The sequence below is a fragment of the Bos grunniens genome, chromosome 26, assembly GCF_055505025.1.
Source record: "Bos grunniens cultivar Pamir isolate PY7600 chromosome 26, Bosgru_T2T1.0, whole genome shotgun sequence".
Lineage (NCBI taxonomy): Eukaryota > Metazoa > Chordata > Mammalia > Artiodactyla > Bovidae > Bos > Bos grunniens.
In genome coordinates, this window is record NC_141190.1 from 24,126,890 (window position 1) to 24,148,095 (window position 21,206).

At 47.5% G+C, this 21,206-nt stretch overlaps 1 protein-coding gene across 4 annotated transcripts in view; it reads left to right on the forward strand.

The window, feature by feature from the left end:
- PDCD11 (programmed cell death 11) overlaps positions 1-21,206 on the forward strand; it is a 41,166-nt gene that overhangs the window by 16,315 nt on the left and 3,645 nt on the right. For all 4 annotated transcript variants that reach the window (XM_086377581.1, XM_086377583.1, XM_086377580.1 and 1 more), the window contains exons 14-31: positions 503-637; positions 1,133-1,327; positions 2,262-2,432; positions 3,212-3,431; positions 4,232-4,381; positions 4,800-4,915; positions 6,578-7,119; positions 8,038-8,100; positions 13,129-13,237; positions 14,823-14,912; positions 15,091-15,196; positions 15,620-15,797; positions 17,794-17,850; positions 18,649-18,771; positions 19,331-19,453; positions 19,804-20,104; positions 20,309-20,422; positions 21,045-21,194. In XM_086377581.1, coding sequence (XP_086233707.1) covers positions 503-637; positions 1,133-1,327; positions 2,262-2,432; positions 3,212-3,431; positions 4,232-4,381; positions 4,800-4,915; positions 6,578-7,119; positions 8,038-8,100; positions 13,129-13,237; positions 14,823-14,912; positions 15,091-15,196; positions 15,620-15,797; positions 17,794-17,850; positions 18,649-18,771; positions 19,331-19,453; positions 19,804-20,104; positions 20,309-20,422; positions 21,045-21,194 — 2,943 coding nt within the window. The remainder of the gene's footprint in view (positions 1-502; positions 638-1,132; positions 1,328-2,261; positions 2,433-3,211; positions 3,432-4,231; positions 4,382-4,799; positions 4,916-6,577; positions 7,120-8,037; positions 8,101-13,128; positions 13,238-14,822; positions 14,913-15,090; positions 15,197-15,619; positions 15,798-17,793; positions 17,851-18,648; positions 18,772-19,330; positions 19,454-19,803; positions 20,105-20,308; positions 20,423-21,044; positions 21,195-21,206) is intronic.

The following is a 21,206-nucleotide window of genomic DNA, read 5'->3' on the forward strand; positions in this document are numbered from 1 at the left end:
CCTCTCCTCGATGACCCTGGGAACACAGATTTGAAGGAGTAGGAGAGCTGCCTTTTAAGGGATCTGGAAGAGAGCATGTGGGTAATGGGCCTGAGCCAGCTAAGTGGAGGTGGAATGGAACAGAGGGCTCACTGGAAGCTGGTAAAGCTAATGGACCCTAGGCCCTCAACCCGGAGGGTGCTAGTCTTCACCACAATACACCTGAGTCCCTCACATCAGCAGTTGGTCTGAGGCCACTGTCACCACAAGGGGGCACTGTCCTAAATCTAGTGAATCTGCAGCAGACTCAAAAATTTTCTTAAACTTGGAGTTATACCCCAGATTCATCCATGTCTGTTTTCCACCCAGAAGGCTGATTCGGGGGGATTCTGTGTGACTCTCCGTACGTTTGTTTTCACTGCCTTCTGATCTGATCCAGAGTCTTGGGGGTCTCCCAAGGCCTGTGTGGTGCTGGTGCGGGGGTACCTCTTTCCAGGGCCGAGCAGGTGTGGTTTCTCACCAGGTGGTGAAGGTCGTGGTGCTGAACTGTGAGCCGTCCAAGGAGAGGATGCTCTTGTCCTTCAGGCTGTTGAGTGATCCGAAGCAAGAGTGTGAAGGACAGAGTCAGAAGAAAAAGAAAGCCGTTAGCGCTGGGCAGGTACCTGACTTCTCCAGACAAATTGGTTTAGTTACAGAAGCAGAGAACAGGGTGCCACTGACACTGGGTCCTGGAACCCCTGGAGGGGAAGCTCAGAGGAGCTGCCTACAGTGCTGGGCGTGTGTCAGAGCACAGGGAAGCGGTCAGGAAAGGAAAATGCTGCTGCCGAGCAGCTTGTCCTCGGTGTGCTGCTGCCCTTCTCCTCTGTGGGCCCTAGGGCCAGCATGCAAGTCTGTCTTTCCCTTGGGACCCATTGGAGGGACTTGGGAGAGGAGGGACGTGGGCAGCAGGTGGGTCCTGCTGTGTGTGCGGTGTGCATGCCTGCCAGGTCTTTGGGAGCATGGGGTAGGAATGGGAGAAAGCTGCTTCTCTGATCTCGACTTCTCAGTCATCCCTGGTGCTGGAATTTGATGCCTCTCATCTCCACCTGCCCCATACAGGCTGCTCTCTTGTCAAGATAAGTACTGTATTTTTGTCTTTCTCCTCCCTGGGTAGTTGGTGGATGTGAAGGTTTTAGAGAAGACCAAAGACGGGCTGAAGGTGGCTGTCCTGCCCCACAACATTCCCGGCTTCCTCCCCACGGCCCATCTGTCGGACCACGTCACCAACGGCCCACTGTTGTATCACTGGCTCCAGACAGGCGACACCCTGCACCGGGTCCTGTGTCTGAGCGTGAGTGAGGAGCGGGTTGTATCCTTTACCGGGCTGTGGGGGCCCCAGAAGTGGAGGTGGGGGAGTGCTGTGCCTCTGGGGGGTGCACAGGGGACCTCCGGGTCAGGCTCTGCTCTTAGTTGGAAACTCATGGGAAGAAGTCGGTTCTGCCGTGAGAGGTACGCCCATCCATCGAACCACATCCGGGGCAAGCCTGCACTTTGCCTTGTTTCCCTGGTGGTAATTAGAGCAAGACCGAGGTACTGCTCGCAGATGCTAGTGGTCAGTGCAGAGTGGGAGTCCAGGGTGTTGGGGAGGGGCCGCGTGGCATGCCGGGCCCGGCGGGACACCCCCAGTAGCACGTCCAGCCTTCTCAGGGCGCTTAGTGCTTGTCCCCGAGCTGGAACAGTTGGTAAGTACCCGCTGTCTCTTTTCTTCCCTCCCCCTCTCCCCTGCTGAGATACGGGTCTCAGAATATTCCTTTTGGTCTTAGTGTGACAGCTTAGAAGGAAGACCCTGCCTTCTTTCTCACAGAATGTAAAATGAAATCTCCTCAGAATGAAGATGGACAGAGAAGGTGAAATAGGGTTGGTTGGTATAAGATGGAGGCAAGAGAGGTGGTGTCATGGCTGATCCACTTGCCAAGCCACAGGGATGAGCCATTCCCTTCCGGTCCCCTCTGGTGTCTAGAGATAAGTTGATAAGAAAAGGAATGAAACAGTGATCCCCAGACTGCAGTGTGTGTCAGAGTCACCTGGAGGGTTTTGGTCCAGCAGAGCCTGCTGTCCCCCCTGCCCCCACCCCGTCTGATTCAGCAGGTCTGGTGTGTAAGGGTTTGCCTCAGGTTCCAGGTGATGTGGTGGCTGTTCATCTGCACACTCAGAGAATCACTGTGGTAGAGTGGAGAAAGGAGACGGGAGAGGTGGACAGTGCGTCTGCCCTTTTTGGAACATTCCTTGATGAAGTCCACTAGCTCCTTTGCAGGAAGCCAGCCTTGGTCTCCGCAGTAGAGGGTGGCCAGAATCCCAAGAGCTTCTCAGAAATCCATCCCGGAATGCTGCTTATTGGTTTTGTGAAGAACATCAAGGACTACGGTGTGTTCGTCCAGTTCCCCTCAGGTCTTAGTGGACTGGCCCCCAAAGCTGTAAGTTCAGATTCCTGCACAAGGGCCTTTGAGGGGAGACAACAGGGTCACAGACCCGGAGGGCTGGTGGGGAAGAGCAGGATACTCTATATTCTCTTGAAACACTCTCAGGGGCATCACATAAAGGTGCTGGGTGAGGAGTGGAGCTGAGATTCCATCTGCAATCCTCTTGCCCATTGTGTGTCCTGGCTCAGGGCTGTGTCCTGGAGGAAGGGGTAACTTTCCACTTCATGCTATGGCATTGGGAAGGTCATTGGATGGCCATCTTTTGCAACTGAAGAGGATCCTAGAGATCCCACAGGATCACTTAGGCTACTGCATACACTGAGATCAGAGGGCGAGGGAGTCTTATCAAAGCCCGTGTAAGATGGTGGAGAGCAAAGGGCTCATCACTCATTTCTGCCACAGACTGTTCATAAATCTCTCGTCCCTTTCCTCAGTGTGTTTCCCTCATGTCTTGCCTGGGCAGGTCTCATTTGTATCTCCTGCCAAAACAATTTTAAAGATGGGAGCAGAGGGGAGGGCCCCAGAAGCATGCATAGTGAGGGGCAGAGAGTTGCTCTGGGCCTTCTTAGCTGGGTGGCCTTAGAAGGCTGGGTTGGCAGCCAGGGCGCCTCCTGTGTATTTATGGAAGGGGAATACAGCTGTACTCAGAACTGGAGGTACTTTGTTGGGGTACACCTACTGCCTCACACATTTCTTTCTGGGTGTTTTAAGGGGGTTGTTCTAATAGAGGCTTCCTTTCCTTTCTTCATTTTGTGCATGATTCTTCCCTTTAGATCTTGAGTGACAAGTTTGTGACCTCCACAAGTGACCACTTTGTCGAGGGGCAGACAGTGGTTGCAAAGGTGACCAATGTGGACGAGGAGAAGCAGCGGATGCTGCTGTCGCTGCGGCTGTCGGACTGCACCCTGGGGGACCTGGCCACAACCAGCCTCCTCCTCCTGAGCCAGTGCCTGGAGGAGCGGCAGGGCGTCCGGAGCCTCATGAGCAACCGAGGTGGGGGCAATAGGGCAGACGATGAGGGCCAGGGTGGAGCGTGTGCAGCCTCCATTAGGCCTGTCTGTTCCAACGAGTTGTTTGGCTCCCCCGATATTTAAAAAAACAAGGCTAAACTTTTAAAAATGGGAGTAGGACCTCTGAAAAGGGCACAAATCTGTTAGGGTACTGCTCAATAAATGTTTATAAAGTGAACGCCCCTGTTTAACTGCCACCCAGATTCCAATAAAAGATCATCACTGTTAGCCCAGGAGTTGCTATGCTCCCTGCCAGTCCAGAATCCAGATTCCCCTGAGTTCTGTGGCCTCAGGTTTGCATTTGTGTGAGTCCATTCACCCCTTCACTTTTTGTTCCTTTATTCATCACATGTGGTGACTGATAAAATGGAACCAGGGACCTGCTGGAGGACTTTGTGGTGGTGTTAGTCTGATCCTCCTAAATGTTGAAGTTGTGTAGAATTGTTGGAACCCTGATGGGATTTGGGAATGAGAAGCTTGAAAGGGTAGCTTCCAAACAGAAAGGATGAAAATTCCAAAGCCAAGACAAAGCCTGTGTTCCTGACATTGATTGGCTATTTCCATGGATTATGGCCAGGAGGGATTCGCAGGGGTCATAGGTCTCTGCCTGTGATGGGAGTGTTCATGGACATCAGACATTTTCACCAAGAGTGGTTTTACCTTCACAGTGTTTCCAATGCAGTGTTGGAAATGTCCTCCGTATGGCAGCATATTTCCAAAGGGAAAAGAATGGTGAGTGTTGTTTCATCTTGTTAATCCCTGTTTCCTTTGGATTTCTGTCAGACTCTGTGTTAATCCAGACTTTGGCTGAGATGACCCCGGGGATGGCCCTTGACCTGGAGGTGCAGGAGGTGTTGGAAGATGGTTCTGTGCTGTTCAGTGAGGGCCCCGTGCCCGGCCTGGTCCTGAGAGCCAGCAAGTATCATCGGGCAGGTGAGTGCATCTCTCTCACCTGTCTGGGTTGGTAGGGGAACCCTTTGCCCATTCCTCTGCTGGGTACAGAATTTCCAAATACATAGACTAAATGAGCTGATTCAATGGAAGTTTTTGGCATGCTTATCTTGTGTAAATGCAAACGAAGACAGCCGCAATACTAATGAAGGTTTAGGTATGAATCCTTTTATTGTTATATTTGGGTGAATCTAGATTTTTTATTTATCAGGTTGTGTAAAATGACACACTTGAATTATGGGAACTCAACCCTAGGCTTCCCTAACCCGTATAGACCCAGGACATAGGTCCTCTTCTGTTTTGTGCCTAAGGGCTGCAGGGTGGTTGGGGAGATGCTGTCTTCTTCCCCGCTGCCCGGCTCCAGGAGGGTGATCACATTGTGTGTGGTTCTGCACTGCAGGGCAGGAGCTGGAGCCTGGGCAGAAAAAGAAGGCTGTGATCTTAAACGTTGATATGTTGAAGTTGGAAGTACATGTTTCCCTCTGCCACGATTTGGTGAATAGAAAAGCTAAAAAGGTAAGCTTGTTGATTGTGGACTTCATTGCCATGATTTCAGAGGCACCTCCACCCCTTCAACCCCACATGCTCTGCAGATGCTTGTACACAGGGTAACTATGTGCCTGGATTTGTTTGGGTCATTCCCAGGTGTACCTATCGTCTGGTGTGCTTGGTTTTTTTGTTTTTGTTTTTTTGACTAAGCTGTGTGGCTTGCCGGATCTTAGTTCCCTGACCGGGGATTGAACCCAGGCCCTGGCGGTGACATCACAGGTCACAACCATGGGAGAGCCCGGGAATTGCCCTGGTGTGCTCATCAGTACAGTGACGTCCACTCTAGTTCAGGCGGGATGAATCACGTGGTCATCCTGATTAGATCCAAGCTGGTGTCGTAGAGGAGAGCAGCAGGCAAGGTGGCGACTCTAGGACTGACGGACTGAGGAGTCCATGCAGAGGAGTGGAGGCCACTGTCAGCTTGGTGCCACGCGAGAGCATCTGCGCTAGTGTTGCTAAGGCATTGAATTTTAAGAGAAGCCAGAATTTAATTTTTTTTTTCTTGAAATAGGTGTGGGAAATGTTAGAAACTCTTTTTTAAACATCATGTGAACCAAACAGAGCATGTCTCTGGCTAGTCTGACTCCAGGCTGTTCATCTGCACCCACTCTGTCCACTTAGTGTGGGCAAAGAATAGCTTCAAGAAGGCTCTCAAAATGAGAGCTTCTCATTTTCTCTCCAGATGACACATATATTTCATCATTTTCTGAAGTACTTATTAAGCTTCTCATTGCATAGGGTATGTTACAGAGGATTATATAGATGTAATCCTTAACCTCTAGTTGCTTCTAATTTTGAGACTTTGAGACACAAAGAGAAGTAGCAAACAGTATTAACCCCTCACTAAGCTTTCTAACAGGGCTTCCCAGGTGGCACTAGTGGTAAAGACCCTCCCTGCCAATGCAGGAGACATAAGAGATGCAGGTTCCATCCCTGGGTCGGGAAGATCCCCTGGAGGAGGGCGCGGCAACCCTCTTCTGCGTTCTTGCCTGGAGCATCTCCATGGACAGAGGAGCCTGGTGGGCTACTGTCAGAGGGTCGCAAAGAGTCGGACACGACTGAAGCAACTTAGTATGCATGCATACTAGCTTTCTAGTAGGCCCCATTTCCATTTTATCATCTGAGTGAAGCTGGCTCTCGTGTAAAGGCGTGAGCACAGGTTGGATGATGGGGAAGGATAGGCTACATCCTCGTACACAGGAAGCTGTCGGTAGTGACTCTCTTGTTGGCTGAGTGAAAACATTGGGTGGAGAGCTGCAGGACTAGGAGAGCAGGAACCACAGTGTTGTGTTAAAGCTGGAGCACAGTTAGCGGTCACCTGGCTGTACATCAGAGTCACCTATAAAGTTCTGCTTTTGCCAGTTGTAGGATAGGACTAGGAATCTGAATTCAAAACAGAAGCTAATTCCAGGCGATCCTGACATAGTTCCTTGAGTGTGATCATGTTGACAGCCTCAGAATACAGGAGGGGAAACTGGGTCCAGGGAGTGGAGGCTAGTTTGCTCCAGCTCACGTGAGCCTTGGGTCCCCGGGACTCAGAGGGCTTCCTCAGTCACACCCTGCCCAGTGGGTGAGGAATGAGTCCTTGTGCTCTGTAAGAAGCAGGGATGGTGGTTTTCTGTTTTCCAGCTGAAGAAAGGCAGTGACCTCCAGGCCATTGTGCAGCACTTGGAGGAGTCCTTTGCTGTCGCCTCCTTGGTAGAAACTGGCCACCTCGCCGCTTTCTCCCTGACCTCTCACCTGAACGACACCTTCCGCTTTGACTCAGAGAAGTTGCAAGTGGGGCAAGGCGTCTCCCTAACCCTCCAGACCACAGAACCAGGAGTGACCGGTCTCCTTTTAGCCGTTGAGGGGCCAGCTGCGAAGAGGACCATGAGACAGACCCGGAAGGACTCAGAGACAGTCGACGAGGACGAGGAAGTGGATCCGGCCCTGGTCATAGGGACTGTAAAGAAGCACACCCTGTCCATTGGGGACATGGTCACGGGGACTGTCAAGTCCATTAAGCCTACCCATGTGGTTGTGACCCTGGAAGACGGCATCATTGGCTGCATCCATGCCTCCCACATTCTAGATGATGTTCCAGTGGGCACGTCTCCTACTGCCAAGCTGAAAGTTGGGAAGAAAGTCACTGCCCGAGTGATTGGCGGGAGAGACATGAAGACCTTCAAGTATGGAAGCCTAGGGCGAGGGGCTGGCTTTTTTTTTTCAGCTTTGTTTTTATTTATGCAGAGGGTCTGGCTTTGAGGAGAGCTTGTTGTAATTGTGGGAGAAGGGATGGGAACTGGGGCAGGTTCCAAAAATCGTGCATATGTCAGGTTTTCTTTTAGTTCACCAAAGTATTCACCAAAGAGTCCCTTTGTCTCTCTCTGTTTTTTAATGGTGTATAAGGTAGTGGTTAAGAGCAGTCATTTAAAGTCAGATCTGGGTTGAATTCCAGATTTGCCACTTAAAATTACACGACCACGAGTTAAACAGTTCCTCGGCTCTCAGTTTATTTTCCTAATTTGTAAAGTAGTGACTACCTTGTAGGGCCATCGCGACGATTGGAGAAGGACACTAGCCCCGAGTGTGCCTGCTGGGTTGTCTGACACATAGTTATTGCTCGGTATATATCAGCAGTTACTATAATCCACTCCCCAGTACATACCTTAATTGTATTCATTTACTTTAAATCGAGTCACAGTTATGTTATTGCTGCAGAAGTCCTTGCTATAAGAAAACCAAAGAAGAATTCTAAGTCTAGCCAATAATTTGCATATTAATTTCAGTACCTGTGGGAACTTCAGTAAATCATTTATTCTCTCTAGGCCTCATTTAGAATGAAAGAGTTGGAGTATATTGTCTGTAAGGAAAATTCATTTCAGGCTTTAATATGAGAATCCCAAAAGATCAGATGAGCTAATTTCTGAACGTTGACTCAGACATTGAGAATGGAAACCCTCAAGCCTGATGTTACCAGGGGGCGGTGTGCCGGTGGAATGGGTGGTTTTTTTAAGCTCGGTTGGGTGTGAAGTTAAAAATTCTGATCTCCAGATTATAGTGTGACAGAGAATAAGAGAATTGATCTGACTTTATTTCTTTTCCAGGTTTCTCCCAATAAGTCATCCCAGATTTATTCGAACCATCCCAGAGTTGAGTGTTCGGCCAAGGTGAGGGGAGCTCCAGTGGTTCCGTTGAAAGAGCATAGGCTTTGGAGTCAGGAACCTGAATTCTTAGTCTTAATTCAGCCAGTGTTGTGACTTATTTTGCCTCTCTCTGTCCAGGTTGTCTTTTTTGTCTTCAGAAGAGAGATTTGTCTGGTTTCTCAGTATAGCTAAATTAGAGAGATTATATGAAAATCAATGTGAAAGCTGTATTCAGAGTTTAAGTATCAATTTAAAGGCTGATTCCAAGTCTGTCTGTTGACGTTTGACAAAAAGAAACATTTTTGCTCTCAACCTAGTATTCTCAGTTCAGTTCAGTCATTCAGTCGTGTCCAACTCTTTGCAACCCCATGGACTGCAGAACGCCAGGCTTCACTGTCCATTACCAACTCCCGGAGCTTACTAAAAAACTCATGTCCATTGAGTTGGTGATGCTATCCAACCACCTCATCCTCTGTTGTCCCCTTTTCCTCCAGCCTCCAATCATTCCCAGCATCAGAGTCTTTTCAGATGAGGCAGTTCTTCACATCAGGTGGCCAAAGTATTGGAATTTCAGCTTCAGCATCAGTCCTTCCAATGAGTATTCAGAACTGATTTCCTTTAGGATGGACTGGTTTAATCTGCTTGCAGTCCAAGGGACTCTCAAGCATCAATTCTTCAAAAGCATCAATTCTTCGGTGCTCAGCTTTCTTTATAGTCCAACTCTTACATCCATACATGACTACTGGAAAAACCATAGCCTTGACCTTTGGCTAAGTAATGTCTCTGCTTTTTAATATGCTGTCTAGGTTGGTCATAGCTTTTCTTCCAAGGAGCAAGCATCTTTTAATTTCATGGCTGCAATCACCATGTGCAGTGATTAGGGGCCCAAAAAAATAAAGTCTGTCACTATTTCCTCATCTATTTGCTGTGGAATGATGGGACCTGATGCCATGATCTTAGTTTTCTGAATGTTGAGGGTTTTTTTTTTTGAATTTTGAGTTTTAAGCCAACTTTTTCACTCTCACTTTCAAGAGGCTCTTTAGTTCTTCTTCGCTTTCTGCCATAAGGGTGGTGTTATCTGCATATCTGAGATTATTGATATTTCTTCTGGCAATCTTGATTCCAGCTTATGCTTCATCCAGTCCAGCATTTCTCATGATGTACTCTAATATAAGTTAAATAAGCAGGGTGACAGTATACAGCCTTGACATACTCCTTTCCTGATTTGGAACCAGTCAGTTGTTCCATGTCCAGTTCTAACTGTTGCTTCTTGACCTTCATACAGATTTCTCAGGAGGCAGATAAAGTGGTCTGGTATTCTCATCTCTTTTAAGAATTTTCCACAGTTTGTTGTGATCTACACAGTCAAAGGCTTTGGCATAGTCAATAAAGCAGAAATAAATGTTTTTCTGGAACTCTCTTGGTTTTTCCATGATCCAGTGGATGTTGGCAATTTGATCTCTGGTTCCTCTGCCTTTTCTAAAACCAGCTTGAACATCTGGAATTTCATGGTTCACATACTGTTGAAGCCCAGCTTGGAGAATTTTGAGCATTACTTTACTAGTGTGTGAGATGAGTACAATTGTGTGGTAGTTTGAGCATTCTTTGGCATTGCCTTTCTTTGGGATTGGAATGAAAACTGACCTTTTCCAGTCCTGTGGCCACTGCTGAGTTTTCCAAATTTGCTGGCATATTGAGTGCAGCACTTTCACAGCATCATCTTTTAGGATTTGAAATAGCTCAACTGGAATTGCATCACCTCCACTAGCTTTGTTCGTAGTGATGCTTCCCAAGGCCCACTTGACTTCGAATTCCAGTATGTCTGGCTCTAGGTGAGTGATCATATGCCATCATGGTTATCTGGGTCATGAAGATATTTTATAGTGCTTCTGTGTATTCTTGCCACCTCTTCTTAATATCTTCTGCTTCCACTAGGTCCATACCATTTCTGTCCTTTAATGTACTCATCTTTGCATGAAATGTTCCCTTGGCATCTCTAATTTTCTTGAAGAGATCTCTTTTCTTTCCCATTCTATTGCTTTCCTCTATTTCTTTGCATTCATCACTGAGGAAGGCTTTCTTATCTCTCCTTGTTATTTGGAACTCTGCATTCAAATGGGTGTATCTTTTCTCCTTTGCCTTTCGCTTCTCTTTTCACTGCTTTTTGTAAGGCCTCCTCAGACAACCTATTTGCCTTTTTGCATTTCTTTTTCTTGGGGATGGTCTTGATCACTGCCTCCTGTATAATGTCACGAACCTCCGTCCATAGTTCTTCAGGCACTCTGTCTATCAGATCTAATCCCTGGAATCTATTTGAACCTAGTATTCTAGAACTCACTAATTCCTAAACATACACCATGTAGCCAAGAATACTTGTTCTTTGAGTGGACTACTGCTTGTTGACTGAAAATTTTAGGTCATACTCTGGTGGATTATGCAAAGGGATGTTCCACAAGGGATGCTGAGTGTGCTAGTAGAACTGGTAGTAGACTGGTAGAACTGGTAGTTCCGTGTAGTGGTGGATCCAGTTTGTCTGGGGTCATTCTTTCAGAGAATCTTAAGCATGTTGATCTGTGGGCCTGTCTGCTTCTGCTTCCCACAATCAAAAAAAAAAAAAACAACAAAACCCAGCCTCTTGTAACTGAACAGGCCATCCGTGAGTGAAGCTAGACCCACAGTACTGCCAGCGCTTCTGCAGTCAGGCCCCCATCCATCCAGGCTGTAAGTCTTAATGTGCCTAGGATGTCATGCAGGGACAGGACAGCTTAAACAGCTTTCTGAGGTTAAGGTTTGCTCAGCATCCCAAAGGGATCAGAAGAGAAGTGGAACAGTGCTGAGAGGGCTTGTGTCTGAGATAGGGACATACTTCTGGACCCTGAGCACCAGATGCTCACAGTGCTGTGGCAGCGTGGGTCAAGCCAGGAAACGAGTGCATTGCATTGAGGAGATGGGGGTGGAGAGTTACAGTGACAGACAGACAGGTGGACAGGCAAAACTCGAGCACATCTTGCACCTCTTCCGTGCACCTGTGTTGTATTGTTAATTATTTTATTTTAATCAACGCCTCTGAGAAGCATAGTATAAACACAATGGTATAACTGCTGTGTTTCTCAAATGCTTTTGTTTAAAATTATGCATCTTGAAGTCAGGAGGGAAAACATTTGTTTAATCAATGCTGTTGACTAACTTGACAAATGCTTATTTTCAAAATGCAGTATTTTCATTCCCACTTAGATAAGGAGATCTCCTGCACAAAGAGAATGTCCTACATCTTGGAGCAGAGTTCAGGGTGGGTGAGGGTCTCTCAAACTAGATGAGATGTTTCCTGATCAATTAATTACTCCTTTGGAAGGGCTGCAGTTAGGAGAGCAGACGGTTCAGGAGTCTTTATGTGTGTCTTGGGAATTTCTGCTAGTTGCTGAGTTTTCTCTTGGCATTAATGTAGTTACGGCTGCTTTTTTTTTTTTTTTAAGAGAAAGGTAAATTAAAATAATTTGGGAAAAAGAAAAAAGATAACACATACTTGTAATGTGTGTTTGTGTTTTATTTTTAATTTTTTTCTTTTGGCTTAAACAGCAGACATCTATTTTCTCATGATTTTGGAGACTTTTGGTCTGAGACAAAGGTATCAGTAGGGTTTGTGCTTTTGAGGCCTGTCTCAGCTTGCAGATGGGTCTCTCCTCCCAGTGTCTTCATATGGGCTTTTCTTTGTATTTATCTGTGTTCTAATCTTTTTTCAAATTTTTTTTATTGTGGTGAAAACACAACATAAATTTACCCTCTTAGCATATTGTTAGCTATATGCACGTGTTGTAAACAGATCTCTAAACTTTTTCGTCTTGCATTAACTAAAACTCTATACCCATTCATTTCCTGCTCACCTCCCAGCCTCTTGCAACCATCATTCTACTTTCTGTTTCTTTGAGTTTGAGTTTGATGTCTTTAGATGCCTCATGAAAGTGGAGTCATGTATAGTCCTTCTGTGACTGGTTTATTTCACTTAGTACCATGTTCTCAAAGTTCATAGGATATCTGTATTTCAGCTTTACTTGTATGTGAGTTTCCTGTGGTTTTTATATTCACCAGTATTTGGCTATTATATGTTACAGTTTTACCAGTGTTACTTTTACCATGTTATTGACGAGTTCTGTTTTGTTTTAGAAATTTGGATGGGTAAGCTGGGCTAGGTTGGAACGGTGGGAGTTGTTTGCTTCCTTTGAAGTGATTTGTAGACTGATAATTTTCAGACCACATCTCCTCGTTGCTTTTCTGCATAGACAAAGAGAATCAAGAAAGTGGTAATGCCAGAGTAGCACAGGACAGAGCCCTGAATTTTTGAGTCAGAAGCTCTGACTTGAGTTCCTGGGTCTGTAGCATAAAATGAGTTTAATAGTATCTTTCTTTGGAGAAGGCAATGGCACCCCACTCCAGTACTCTTACCTGAAAATCCCGTGGACAGAGGAGCCTGGTGGGCTGCAGTCCACGGGGTCGCTAAGAGTTGGACATGACTGAGTGACTTTACTTTCACTTTTCACTTTCATGCATTGGAGAAGGAAATGGCAACCCACTCCAGTGTTCTTGCCTGGAGAGTCCCAGGGACGGGGGAGCCTGGTGGGCTGCCATCTATGGGGTCGCACAGAGTCGGACACGACTGAAGCGACTTAGCAACAGCAGCAATATCTTTCCTGTTTGAGTCACACATGAGAGTGTCGTCACATTCATCTGTGAAAGCAGTTCTGCAAACAGTAAAGCGGTAGCTCAAGCATTGAAATAAGGAAAGTCATTTCATTTTCTACACTTATGAAGATTATTGTTGGCTACCTACTTTGTAGTTTGTTCATACCTAGGTGAGTGAGTTGGAAAGGATTAACTTTCCTGCAGGTATTGTGAAAATTCATTCCCGTTTATGGACGGAAATGGGGGTGTGCATGGTTGGTGTGTATGTGTTAGGGGAGTCCAGTAAAATTAATCCAAGGCCAGTTGGGGGAGATGGTCTCAAGCTAGAAGCTTATAGAGATTGGTTTACTCTTTCCATTGCCTTTCTGCAAACAGTGAGCTGAAGGAGGATGGCCATACTACTCTCAACACTCACTCTGTAAGCCCCTTGGAGAAGATTAAACAGTATCAGCCTGGTCAGACTGTGACTTGCTTCTTGAAGAAGGTGAGAAGTGCATGCCCTGCAATGCAGTACTGTCTTTCTTATAGAAGAAAGGGGGAAGGAACTGGCAATGACCATTTGCACTAGGCTTTGATTCTGTGCTTGCTGCCTTGCTGATGTGTGGGAGACAGTAAAGCCCTCTGCTCCTAGAAGACATGTGGTCTGTTCAAGGAGCTAAATTTATGGCTTCCAAACAGCAAGCAACTCACAGTTCTATGTATTTGTAGATTTCTTGTACAAAATAGACAGAAAAATACATCATAGAGCTAGAAGTTTAATCCAGTACTTTATTTTAAATAATGTAAAATTCACATTTCCGTGTCCACAAATAAAGCTTTATCAGAACATACAAGAAATAAAAAATTTTATTGAAAATAAAGTATTGGATTTTAGATTTTTGCCTTTCGTAAAGCTCAGGAACAGTGTAAAGCAATATGTAAATTGGGTGTCAGATTATGTGTTCACACCCTAAGTGGAATCGTAGTTGAGTAAAGGGAAGAGATCAGTGAGAACTGTACTGGTTAGAATATATCAGAGAGAAGGTCACGGTCTGTCTGGGCTTGACCTTGAGGGATAACTCCTCTTCAGTGTTGCCAGAGTCTTCCTGCATGAGCATCTGTCTAATTATGTCCATGATGCTTGATGCCTTTAGTTACTTTTTGTCTGTAGATATTCATAAACCCAAGATGCCTTAGAGTAATATTGAAGGTTCTTCAGAGGGATTCCCTGGTGGTCCAGTGCTTAGGACTTTTCACTTCCACTGCCAGGGGTATGGGTTTGATCCCTGGTTGGGGGCTAAGATCCATAAGTGGCCAAAAAAAAGGACTCTTTATGATCTGACCTCGTGAATCTGGAGTACCGGTCATGCTGAAAACCTCTTTTTTCCCTTCTTTATTTCTACACTGGGGTACTGTCTCTTCCCATTGCCTATAATTCAAGGTCTAGCACAGATAACCTTCCCTTCTTACTAGTTCTCCTATAGAGGCTGTAGCATATTATACTCCTGTGTGTTGCTTTCTGCTCTAGTTATTTGCATACTCATTCAACTTAACTTTTTGCAGACTGTAATCTCTCTGAAGGCAGGGCCTGGCGGTTATCACTATCATGCCGCGTGTAGTGGCTGCTTGATAAATGTTTTACTGGGTTGACTTGGAAATTGGGGTGTATATTTAGGGTAGAGCACTGTGTCAGTCAAAAAATCTAAACTGATTTAGAAATGAGATGTTAGTCCCTGAAGGCTGCTAACTCACTGTGCACAACTGAGCTTGGAGGTGGCTACGAGGTCAGTGGGACTGGTTCTGAGGACGTTACCTCTGAGGCCTTTTCTGCCTCCTGATCAGCCGAGGCACCAGGAGGGATGTGTGTTCTGCTGTGCTGGTGGGGACTCTGAGCTAGACTGAGTAAAGCCTGTGAGAAGTAGAGGGTGGGCAGGGGCATTGGGCCGTGGGGGTGAGTTCCTGTTACTTGGGAAAATGTAGAATTAGGGCCCTGTCAATGTGATTTTAGAAGTGTCTGTTTTAGTGAAAGGAAAAGAAGAGATGCTTGTATCTGCCCCATTCCATTTCTCCTCGTTTTTTTTCCCTCCTAGTACAACATGGTTAAGAAATGGCTCGAGGTGGAGATTGCTCCAGACATCCGAGGGAGAATTCCCCTGTTGCTCACTTCTCTTAGCTTCAAGGTCAGTGTGCCTGAGATGCCTGGAGAGGAAACCCCAGCTCCCTGAGCTCGACTTAATCCTTGGTGTGTGCTCACAGTGGGGACAGGGAACCGTCCCATAGGGGATACTTACTGTACTGTGGTTTTAGATAAATGACAGCCTTTCTTCAAACATCAAAGGAAATTTTTTGTCCTTCTAGGTTCTGAAACATCCAGATAAGAAGTTCCAGATTGGCCAGGCCCTGAAGGCCACCGTGGTTGGCCCAGCAGAGTCCTCCAAGGCCTTCTTGTGTCTTTCACTCATAGGTGTGGTGATGAAATGGGACCTGGTCAAGGAAGGGAGGGGGTGGAAAGGGTTGGGAGAAGGTCTTAGTCATCGCCCAGGTTGAAGGATGCCGTGGATGTTGGCATTCTCAGAAAGTCTAGTGCAGAGGCTGTGTCCTTGGAACAGCTTTTCTCTAGGAGCTTTGCTCTGTGGCCTGTGTCTGAGACACCTTTACCTACAGTTGTTTTTCTTAGGTCTCTCAGAAAGGGTCATCCAACACTCAGCCCTGGCATCCTTGACCACGTGGTACAGTGGTCTGGGTCTGTGTGATTATTCCGGTCCACTCATCCTAGACACCCTGAGCCCAGACACCTTCACCTCCCGCCAGCCTCTGGTTGGCTACTGTCTCAGCTTCTTTCTTGGCTCACTTCTTTTTCCCTGAATCTGGTTCATTGTCCTGCCAGGTCCTCACAAACTCAAAAAGGGGGAAGTGGCCATGGGCCGTGTGGTGAAGGTGACGCCCAAGGAGGGGCTGACCGTCTCCTTCCCCTTTGGGAGGGTTGGAAGAGTCAGTATGTTTCATGTAAGTGACTCCTACTCAGAGACGCACCTGGAAGACTTCGTCCCACAGCAGATTGTCAGGTAGGCTGGATTCTTTTCCTTTTCCCCACTATCTGTGGGATTGGTGGGGATTTTTGGGGTTTTGATTTTTTTTAATTATAGGTGTGTGGTTTTGTACCAGAAAAAAAATAGCATATAAGATGGAAACTGAACATTGCTGTTGCTCCTCTGTTTCTCCATCACTTTTGCTTTGATTTCTTTCAAGACTCTAATATATGTAGTTATAATTTTCCCTTATGTAATAGTAGAATTTAATTTTCTATACTGTTCTGCAACTTGCTTTTTCTTAATAGCAGTGACTCATGCACTTTTTCTTTCCTATGCTAGTATTTTGAAAACTTCCTTGTTCTTTTACCTTACTTTTATCATTTTTTTTTGAGTTGCATTTTGTGTTTTTTTAAACTCAGTTTATGTAAATAATTCTGTTGATGGACAGTAATGTTGAAGTCAGTATGTTTGCACATGTTTGGATACTAGTGCAAGTATGTGTGTGAAATAAATTTCTAGAAGTAAAATTGATGGGTTAAATAATGTTAAACATCTTGCCAGAGTATCTTCCAAAAGGACTGTGCTGAATTTTATTTCTATTAACAGTTAATGTGTCTGTTCATATTTCACACCTCTGTCAACACTGGGTATTTTTTCTGTGTGGCATGTGGGATCTTATTTCCCCAACTAGGGATCAAAACCATGTTCCCTGCATTGGGAGTGCAGAGTTTTAACCACTGGATCACCAGGGAAGTCTTGACACTGGGACTTAATTTTATCTAACACTGGATATTCTTAATTTTTAATCTTTGCCACTGAATAGGCCCAGAGTGATCTCTTAATTTAACTTGAATTTCTCTTACTGGCCATTTTTCATGGTTGTTGGCTGTTTACATTTGTTCTGTGCTTTGCTTGGTCAAGTTGCTTTATTAACTATTTTGGATGCACAGAGTTTTGAAACCATTTTATAGCCTGAATAAACTAGCATTGGAGAGGCATATTTCAGCTTGGTACAATATGTACTTTTCTGACAGTCACACACAATTATCCAGCAATGGAGTAGGCACCTTCCGGAGGGTGAGACTGGAAAGCAGTAATTGCTCTTTCCCATCTCGAGTGTCCCAGCCACCAGCACCTGCCTTCATTCTCAGCCACTTGCCAGAGCTCAACAGCACAAAAATGCCCAGGGCCTAGGAGAAGAAGAATGTCACAGAGAAATCCAGAATCATTTCTTTTCTTTAGGCTTACAAAATACAGATGTGATTTTTCTATTTTCAGCAAAATATATTTTTAAAATAACCTTATAGTTAAGCATATGAGTAGTGTTCAGTTGTAGTTCCTTGACTTATAAGTTAACTTATAAGTTAACTAAAGGCAGACAGTCCCTTCAGCTCCTTCCCTGCATTAAGGGCTGTGATGCCCTGGTGGGAAACACAGATGCCATCGTGGGAGGATTTGGGCTGTATTGTTGCTGAGACCCTTCCTCCTGGTAAGATTCTCTACCCTGTAACTTTGGGTGGTTACTTGCTATTTTCTGTGATGTGAGTGTGGAAGCCCCCTAGCAAGAGTAAACCCTACTTTCCCCGCAGAAGCCTTCCCCGCTTAGGTCTCACTCGGGGGGCCGCCTCTGAACTGTGAATCCGCAGTGGTCCTGGGCCGTCCCTGCCACGGTTCCCTGGGTGAGTCTCTCCACGAGATCAAACCCTCCAAACTCGTGACACGGGGCAGGTCTCATCTCCTGCGTGTTCCCCACGTGGCTCTGCATGCCTTCCAGAGGGCTCGCGTGTCCTCTGGTTTCCTCCTGCCATCACCATTCTTGGGTGAGAAGAGCAAGTAGCGCTGCTTTTACCTGATGGACTGAGGCCCAGAGAAGGGCCTTGTCCCGAGTCCCTCGGCAGGTGGTCAGCAAGCTGAAGAGCAGAGCCCTCACTCTCGCCTGTTGCTCAGCCTTGTGAGAGGAAGCCGAGGCCCTCTCCCGTCTCCCAAGCTGCTGGGGTCTGCATTGCCTTCTCCTTTGTTCCCGTTCTAGGTGTTATGTCCTGTCCGCTGCGACCCCTGTATTGACTTTGTCGCTGAGATCATCCAGGTGAGTGTCTGTGTCATCGGGACAAGAATCGGGGAAGAACCTCCCAGAGGACTGAGGAGAGGCTGCGTGGATCTGACAGGGCTTTGGGCCTCCCAGCTTGCCTCACCGCTCACCTCCTTTATGCCTGGCCCTGTTTTTATCCAGAAAAGCTGAGGACATTCTAACTGTAGAAGAACCTGTCTGCTCAGGCTCTTGTTTCCCAGGGAAAGGTGCAGACATCCAGAGTGGGGCTTGGGCTTGCCTGTTGGTGGTCCTGGTGAAGGGAGGTGATGTAGCCCCCAGGGTTACACAGCAGGGGCGAGTGCCGTCAAGTGGTTTGGCCTGAAGTCATGGTTTGAAATGGACATTTATGAGGCTTGACCTCCCTCTGGCTTGACCATCCTCTCCCTGTTACTGTTAGCGCTGTCCAGAGCTGACAGGACTTCAGGAGAAGGTGGGGCTGGGCTCTTCAGGCGATGTCCTACTGACAGGTCCAGAGTCACATTCTTACAAAGAGTTGTTACCACAGGAGGTCTTCCAGGTAGCGCGGTGGTGAAGAATCCTCCCACCAGTGAGGGAGATGCAGCACATGTGGGCCTGATCCCTGGGTGGGGAAGATCCCCTGGAGCAGGAAATGGCAAGGGGCTCCAATATTCTTGTCTGGGAGATTCCATGGACAGAGGAGCCTGGCGGGCTACAGACCATGGGCTGGCAGAGTCTGACATGACTGAGTGACTGAGCACATTATCACGGGAGAGTTAGGGGTGAGGGTGGGCAAAGGGATTAGAGGTATGTGTGTAAGCCTTTTTATTCCTTTAGGACGAACCCAGAGACGAAAAGCAGAATAACAGATCCAGAGATTAACTCCATTGAGGACCTTGAGGAAGGGCAGCTCTTGAGGGGCTTTGTGAAGTCCGTCCAGCCGTCCGGCGTGCTCGTAGGGTGAGTGAGGTGGAGCCTGGGGACGTGGACCAGCCCCGTGTCCTCCAGGAGCCTCTCCTGGTTGGCCCCCACTGCTCCCTCAGTCACCATCTCTGAAGGAACGTGAAGGAAGGAGACTCTTGAGTTCCCACAGTGTTTTAAATTCCAAGTCTTTTCATACTTTTAAAAAAAGTTTTAAATTATTCTTCTGTTTGGTGTTTTGGACAAAGAATATGGCATGTCACGATTTGTAAGCGTTCCGTGAGCTGCCGGTGCCAGACGCTGCATCCTCCCCTGCTGTTACTATGTTTTCTTATTGTCTTCTGTCTTTCTAGCAGCTTTTGAGTTGTGTGGTGTGATGCTCTGATATGGGGTGAAAAATACCTTTCAATTATATCTTTGTTATGCAGGATGATTTTTCCAGTCTACAAAGCCCTCTTTATTTAGTTGAATGCCAAGAACCTTGTGTCTGTTGTAAATCCTTGTCCCACTTGGGTCTCTGGGAAGGTTCGGGCACTAGCTTGGCTGGGACTCCATTGCCATGTTTACGACCACGGAATGCTTGTCTCTCTCCTGTCAGCCTTGGCCCCTCAGTTACGGGTTTGGCCCGACACCCACACGTCTCCCAGCACAACCAGTCCAAGAACGCTCCTTATGACAGACACCTCCCTGAGGGGAAGCTGCTCACAGCCAAGGTCCTACGGTAGGTGCCTTCTCTCTCTCTTACCCCTTTCTCTGGGAACTCTGGGAGGAGATTGAGAGGTAAACTTTAAACATCATGGCCTAGGTAATGGTAAATGTGGTCCATGAACTCCCTTTGTTTGGCGCCTTCTGCCTCAGCTCCTGAAAGCAGGTGTGTACTTTTCCTTGCACAGCACCTGTAGCTGGGGCTGGAGGAAGGGGCAGCACAGCCACACTCTGTATTTTTCTGCCAAGTGTTGTACGATGTGTGGGTCATTCCCAAGCTGACTGAATGATTCCAGGGCAGGTGGGGGCAGGACCCATTGTACTGTGTGGTCCTCGTCATCCACTCTCCCTGCCGTGCTGTCGTAGCCTGAACCATCAGGAGAGCCTGGTAGAGCTGTCACTCCTCCCCGACGCCACTGGAAAGCAGGACGTGCTTTCTGCCCCCCTGGGACAGCCACCTCCAAAGCAAGAGGGCAGGGAAACGGAGGCCGCGGAGAGAAACCACGAGGGAAAAGCAAAGGAGAAGAAGAAGCAGAAACAGAAAGAGAAGAGAACTGGGAAGGGGCAAGAGGGGGCGCAGCCACCCAGCAAGGATAAGAAAGAGCCCCAGAAGCCCCAGGCAAAGAAGCTGGGCAAGCGGCCCCACCCCGAGTCCAGCAGTGAGCAGGTAGGGCCCTCGGGAAGATGGCCTCCCCTCACGTGGAAGGCGAGCCTTCTAGAAGCCACCAGCAGCTGCCTCGCCGCATCCTCTTGGACTAAGAGCAGCTGAGTTTGGGTGGGGTGCTGGGTGCTGCTGGGAGGGCAGGGATCAAGCACCCCCTGGGCCATGGAGAGAAGCGAGACTCAGCATCGTCCCTGCCTGTCATCCAAGGAAATCGGGAACAAGAAGCAGAAGAAAGCTGCCCTGTCCGAAGAGGACGACAGTGGTGTGGAAGTGTATTACCGAGAAGGAGAAGAGGCAGAAGAGATGAGCATGTTGCCCAAGGTGAGGGGCGGCGGGGTTTGGGGAGGAGGGCTGCTCCGGGAGGAGGGTCCCTGGTCTCCCGCCTGAGGACTGGGCTGTCATCAGCACCCCTTTTTTGTCTTCATTTTCTGTAAAATAGGAAAAGGTGGCGAGGCTAGTTTCCTCAGTTGGTCATCAGGTCCCAAGGACAGGGCCCCTGCTTAACTGTTGAGTGGGCTTAAGAGTCAATTCTAATTCACATTTATTAAGTGGAGCTAAATTAAATTAGTCAGGAGGTGGGAGAGCCGGCAAAGAAAGGCTTTCAGCCTGTCTGAGACTGTCTCCTAGTGAGAAATGAGGACACCACCGAGGACCGGTGTGGAAGGGCTTCCCTGCCTCCCTCAGAGCGTTCTGCACACCTCTGTCCTAGCATTAATGTGTGTATGCATATGTAGCTCTTAAAAAATTATTACTTAAGTTTACTTATTTACAAAGAAAGCTTTTCGTCACTCCTGTAAGTTTCCCCAGTGGACCAGGGTGTAGCCTGGTGTAGACCTCTAGGTTTCTGGGCATGGTGGGAGCCCCTCCTCCTCCAGTGGGAAGGGGTGGGGGAGCAGGGGCCGCTGGGCCCAGTGCTGGCCTCACGCGCGCCTTTGATGCTCAGGAGAAGCTGACCAGGCCAGCAGAAGCACCCCGGCTGCAGCTGTCTTCCGGCTTCGTTTGGGATGTGGGTCTGGACACCCTGACCCCGGCCTTGCCACCTCACGGAGAGAGCTCGGACAGCGAGGAGGACGAGAAGCCAGAGCAAGCCACGGTGCCGTATCTT